The sequence below is a fragment of the Cibotium barometz genome, chromosome 12, assembly GCF_041138505.1.
Source record: "Cibotium barometz isolate CiBa-2024 chromosome 12, ASM4113850v1, whole genome shotgun sequence".
Taxonomy (NCBI): domain Eukaryota; kingdom Viridiplantae; phylum Streptophyta; class Polypodiopsida; order Cyatheales; family Cibotiaceae; genus Cibotium; species Cibotium barometz.
Genome location: NC_141057.1, coordinates 56,515,724 through 56,521,794, shown reverse-complemented (window position 1 = coordinate 56,521,794; position 6,071 = coordinate 56,515,724). Strand labels below are relative to the sequence as shown.

The 6,071-nt window shown below is 43.2% G+C and overlaps 1 protein-coding gene across 11 annotated transcripts in view; it reads right to left on the bottom strand.

The window, feature by feature from the left end:
* Positions 1-4,501: 4,501 nt before the first annotated feature.
* Positions 4,502-6,071, bottom strand: part of LOC147633619 (uncharacterized) — a 55,483-nt gene continuing 53,913 nt past the window's right edge. For 8 of the 11 annotated variants that reach the window (XM_086806752.1, XM_086806755.1, XM_086806763.1 and 5 more), the window contains 3 exons: positions 6,011-6,047; positions 5,828-5,905; positions 4,502-4,715 (listed from right to left, as the gene is read on the bottom strand). In XM_086806752.1, the coding sequence (XP_086662878.1) occupies positions 4,577-4,715; positions 5,828-5,905; positions 6,011-6,047 (254 nt within the window). In that variant the 3' untranslated portion in view covers positions 4,502-4,576. The remainder of the gene's footprint in view (positions 4,716-5,827; positions 5,906-6,010; positions 6,048-6,071) is intronic. The other 3 variants (XM_086806759.1, XM_086806753.1, XM_086806754.1) reach the window with 2 other exon arrangements.

The window sequence follows — 6,071 nt, the reverse complement described above, 5'->3', positions numbered from 1 at the left end:
CTTTCCATATTTTGACAGATGAGTGTAAGGTCTCCTAGGTTGAGGTCTTCTGTGAGGTTAATCTCATATTAAAGGATAGAGAGTGTTGGTGTAGTTGAGGAGGGGCAATGTTAGTTGAGGAGGGGCAAGAGAAGTTACCGGCAAACGAACCTAGCTCCGAGGCGCGTTTGATGAGGAGTCATAATTCGTTAGTTGTTTCCGTTCTCTGAGTCCTTTGTTGCATGACAAGCTGCTATTCCAGTTCTTGTATCCTTGAGTCGTTTGTGGAAAGGAGGTTGGAAATGGCAGCTTCTCAAATCTCTCTAGCAACGGCCAGCTTATCATATCTTCTTGTGGCCTCTTCTTGTGCCCTTCGCAGTAGTGGCTTGTGCGTGAGCATCTTCAACCTGCTTTAGCCTTTCCTCTGCCAAAATATGGTTGTTGCTTAGTTGTTGATGTACGTGTCCAAGCACTTGTTGGTGGTTGGCTAGCATATAATCAATCCCCACAATCTTTGCTTGGATCATCTCATCTAAGGCTTTGAGTTTGACAACCTGGGCTTTGTTTATCTGCTCCCTTTCAGTTTGAAGGCTGACCACTCTTTGTTCAGCTGCACAGCAATGGCTTCATTTAACTTAGTGATAAGCCCCTTAAACCCTTCTTCCCTAGCTGTGAACGTGGCATGGGCATCCTTAAGTTGCTGTGTAATTTGGTCTTCTTTTTCTCTCGCACATGTGCCACTTCCTTTTGAAGTTGGTCCTTGGCTTAGTTCACTTGTGCTTTGAGCTCCGTGTTTTCTTTGATTTTCTGAACCACTGTCTTGCTAAGCACTTTGTTGTGCTGCTCTAATGTTTGGAACCTGTTTTCCTGCTCTTGTGCTACTTTTAAGCTTTTAAGTATTACCTCTCTTTGTGTTGCATCTGTTGCAGCCATTTTCTCCTTAAGCGATTGCACTTGACCATTCATTTCCTGTAATTGCACCTCCATAGGGTGGCATTCCTATCATGGAGCATGTGAGTAGTAAGTAATTAGCATCGTCATACCCTTTGTTCTTGTTCCCACATAGAGGTGATTGTGGAGGCCGAGCCCTCTGTTTCATGAAATTGTAATTGCAGCATGGTGTCTAGGCCTTCCATGGTTTCCTGTAGAAATCGATCAGCCTCTAAGTTGTGCAAGAAGGAACCTTCTCTAATTATGCTCTTATCTTCTATTGTGTTCTTAATGGGGCTTGTAGGCTCATTTTCTTTCTTTCTCTTTTCAACATCGTGGCCTTCCTCTGTGGCTTCTGGCTCTACTGATGTAGCTTCTTCATATCTTGTATTCATATTTGTTTAGGGCACTTGTTGTTCTGGAGCATGTTTTGTACCTTTCTCCGCCGAAGGTGGCTGATCCAAAATGATAGGGTCGCAGAGTGGTGAGAGAATTGGGGATACCATTTGGACAGGGCTTGAGGGTGGTGTGGGAAGTGGCAACTCAGGAGAGCTGCGCTTGCTAGTATGCTTATCCTTTCAGTGCTTTGTGCTTCTTTCTACTCCAGCGCCTGATTCGCTTGTTCAATAAAGCTATCTCCTGTGACACTTCTACGTCCAAGATAAATGATTTTGGACACTATGAAAGGTCCTAACCCTCTATATTTGAGTTTCTTTTTCTTGGTGCTTCCACCACCATACAGGAGGACGAGGTCCCCCATTTCTAGTTCCTTGTGTTTTAGGTTATGGTCAAACCAACGTTTTCTTTGTAGTTTCTCGACCATAAGCCCATGTGATGCAAGTAACCTGATTTCATCAAGTTTTTCCAAATCAACCAATCTCTCAGCTAACGTATTTTCAATAAGCCTTTCCTGTAATGCAATTCACAGGCTTGGAACCAAAAACTCCATTGGCATTACCGCATCAATGCCATAAGCTAAACGGAAGGGAGTATATCCCGTCGCTACCTTATACGATGTACAATAAGTCCATAGAGCTGCCATCAGCTTGTGTTTCCAATCCATGCAACTAGCTCATATGGTTTCCATCAAGATAGCACATAAAATTCAACCGACTCGCCCTACCCCCTGCTGCCAACTTCAAGAGCCCCTCATTGTTGCCTCTTCATCTCCTATTATTCCAAAAAAAAACTCCCCCCGAGTACTTTCTCATTCGCTCCATCCAATCTTCCTATGCCCGATATGACTAACAATTTACCTCACACCCCTGTGCCATACCGACACTCCATTGCCCACTTCCTCCAACTGATGGGGCCTTCTTCTTCCTCCCCCCAATACCACCTCCTACTCAGGTAACTTCTCATGCACATATCTCTGTGACAGCCTCGGTGGCCCTGGAAGGTGACTCTACAGTAGTGAAGAACCTTGGACCAGCACCCTCAACAATGGAAGGTGGCTCCACTACACTTCCATATTTTCATATGTCCGTACCCGCTGTTGCCTCCAGCACGAGCTGACTTTACTCTGCACCACTGTCTCCGCCTCTGACATCGGCCGATCCAGCCACACTAGCTCCAAAGGTAACATTTTCCACCCCCTCTTTAATTTCTTCCAATTCCTCATCCTCCTCCACGTCCTCTTTCAACAGCAAGTATATGCTCTCTAAAGATGAGGTTGTATCGCCCCTTCCAACCGACCCCCTCCACCACATGTTCGCCACCAACAAACCTACCCTTCCTCTTCTTCCCCCGTTTCCATCCACTCCTTCCCCCTTCTTGCCTCTCCATCCCGCACCATCAACTTTACTAATCCACACCATCACCGGAGGCACCAAGCATTTGGGATCATCTGAAGTGCAGATGCACCACCACAACTGACACAAAGAGGTGCACACAGCATTGAAGGCTCCATCGACGCTGACGGCACCAACCAACACTCCAACGGTATCTCCTAGAGATAGGTCGGATTCTTCCAAAGGCTACGTTGCCACCTTCACCTCAAGGCATCTACCAAAGATAGGAGAAGCCACCAACTCAATCTCTAGCATATATGGCCCCTCGACCCATCTTGGAGGATATCCTTTTAATCCCATCTTGGAGAACATCCTTATCTTGCATCCCTCACCATTATCCTGAAGGACATCCTTCATGCTCATTCGTCACACCACCACTTGTACCCTATGTTTTGTCCATCAACTTAAGTTGGGTCTTTCTCTTCATCGTGACCTTGCTGAGTGTGCATGGTATAGTGAAGGACATGTATCAATGTTCTTTGAGTAGTGCAAGTGTTCTTGTTCCTTCCGTAGTCTTGTCTCTTCTTGTGTCATGTTCCTCTCCATAGTGTCTTTTGTGTTGCGCTATGAGCATTGAGGACTCTAGACATACTGTCCAGAGAAAAGCCACCAGGTAGTGTGCCATGCAACCAACCCTATTACAACAAGAAGTACAACACGTTCGTCTTTAGAGAATATCTACAAAAAAAAAACTTGGTCTTCTTACTCAAGGTGGAATTAATAGAATAGTATGTAATTTTTGTTTGCAAGCCTGCTTATTGCATAGATACATGCAACTATGTGGTATACTATGTAATGCCATGTGATGATAACATGACAAGGTTGATGGTTCACGCGGGTGAGCATAAAAATTGTGTTCAACTCGAGATATCTAAGTCCATGATTGAAAAAACAAAGAAGCTTATTGTTGATGTTGTCAAAGTGGATAATAATGTTGGGCCTCAAAAGGTTCACATGAGTGTAGCAAAGGAGCTCATCTCATCTTTGATGAGAGAAGACACTATGGAAGGATGTGGTGTGTACTAGGGGATGTTGATCTGACCAACTTTCTTGAAGAGTTAGTGTCCCTTGTGGAGAGGTATAGTGGTTAAATGAATAAAATGTTGCTTTGTGCTTTGTGATAAAAAATACACAATCGTTTATACTGTGTGCCAATGTGCGCATGCACGTGTCCCAAATTTTTTTTTAAAAAAAGTCAATGGGAAAACCATACTTGCCATGCAAACATCTTTACTATGTATTCTTGTGTGTAGTGGGGCTTCACAAGAAGACGCTTAATTTTCCTAGAAGCAATCTCTAGTAGCCCATGCATCCTATCCCCTTTTGATATGTAGAATCTCATTGTGTTATAGTGATAATCCTTTTTTGTCATCCCCTTTTTGGTGGTTATGGTAATGATGCTACTCCATGTTTTATTGTGAAATCTCACATCATCAAACTTCCAAAGTTGTAAAAGAGCTTTATGTGGTGATGCCCTTGTTGGCATGCAAGCATATTCATAGTTAATTAACCTTGTACCGTGATAAATTTACCTATAAAATGCATTTGGCCGGTTAATTATTTTACATGTACTACATAATGATCGATGTATAGTTGATGAGATTTCAAACTTTGTTGAAAAGCATTCCCCATAAACAAAGGCATCTCCTACATTGAGCCCGTGAAAGAAAATCACTCCAAACGATTTGGTTAATATCTACACACGCGCACACAACACTCCACACCATTTGATACCCTACCACTTTTGGAACATCCCCCCCCCCCGCCGCCCAAAAAAAAAAAGAGAAAGGACCAGCAAAACATTGAGAGGCAAATCCACGGCCCAATTAACTGGTTACTGCAGTGAAAGGGCCCAACTCAAGTCAAGGTGGCTGGTATCAAAATGTCACATGACTTTTGCTGGGAGCAAGATGCCAATCGTAAGGAAGACCGCCATATCCTTTGTAAGGATGTTTGTGATCAAGAACGCGTTGCCTTCTCCGCAGATGGGCTCCCCATGAGCATTGAGTCAATAACCTGGAATGACAAGAACATTGATGGATATCGATAAGATCAAGAAAGACTATGCAGAACAAACACTAAGCTAATTGATCTTTGTTTCAAAAACAGATTTTTGAACCCTCTCCTACACTACTGAACTTCACTTGCACCATTGCATCTCATCGCTAGCAGCCATGCAGAGAAGATTGAAGTGTCCAAGTGAACCATCCTATTGGGATGAGGTATATGAAGCTAGCTTACGTGATGTTACATAATCTCCTGAAAAGCATTGGTCACGCCATATAAAAAGCCAATCAATGACTTGAAACACATTTTCAACCCCACTCTTAACGTAGGTTAGGAGAGTTGATACCATGTTGTAAGCGAATGAGACAAGAGGAACACATTGGGAGCTTGACCATTAGGAGTATGCACCTGGCTGAACAGCGCCTTACGAATGAGACAAGAGTGGGAGCTTGATAAGAACTCACGAGAAAAGGGTCTATCAAGGTGCACTCTATTTGGGAGGGGGTCGAGCATCCTTGTGTCTTCTCCTCATCTTATGGCTCTCTATCTCACTATTGCCCAACATTTTTAGAAACAACGCGATGATGTAGGTGTCCAACAGCACGATGATGTAGCTGTCCAGCAAATTGTGCGGTTTTACAGGTTGGCTAACTTGGTGTGCTTGGCCACATTGGTGTTCTATCAAAAATGGCATTGGTGCTCTTGATATGATATCCATCTGCTTCATTGAAGTATGTTTACAATGATAGCTTTAATTGGGCATACCCTTAACTTCTCATCGCACAACTTGTGACTTAAAAAGGCAAGAATGGTTGTCAAGCACCCATTTTTCAACAGCCTCTGTGAAGAGGCCTCTGGGGTTGATTCCTCTCAATACTTTTGTTAGGAGAAAGTATTGCACATCATTATCCTTTTTTTTCCTCTGAATATTGCAGCTAGTATGTAGCCTTTATTTTTACAACTCAAATAAACTGCAGCCAGGGATTAAACCCATTTCCTGCTTGTCAGCAGGCCAGGTTGTTACCACTTGGGCTAAAGGCTGCTGGCCCTTTCACTCATTTTAAGAACCAAGGAAAAGGAAAAACTAAACTTTTACAGATAAAGTATTATGTGGAACTTACCATACAAGTATGGCAACTCCTAGAACAGAAACAAAGAAGCTTGCCGTAAGCTGAGATTGTCCAGAATATTTGATCCATCTGAAAGACAAAAACACTAGTCACTGAGAATCATCACAAAAGTTCACTCTCTTTCAGAACCTGAGAGACAAGCTATAATATAACAAGGTGAAAGACGGTATGCACCCGATTGTCATCATGCTGAGCAGAAAGAGTAAGACACCTACAAATTTTTAAAAGTCAGCTT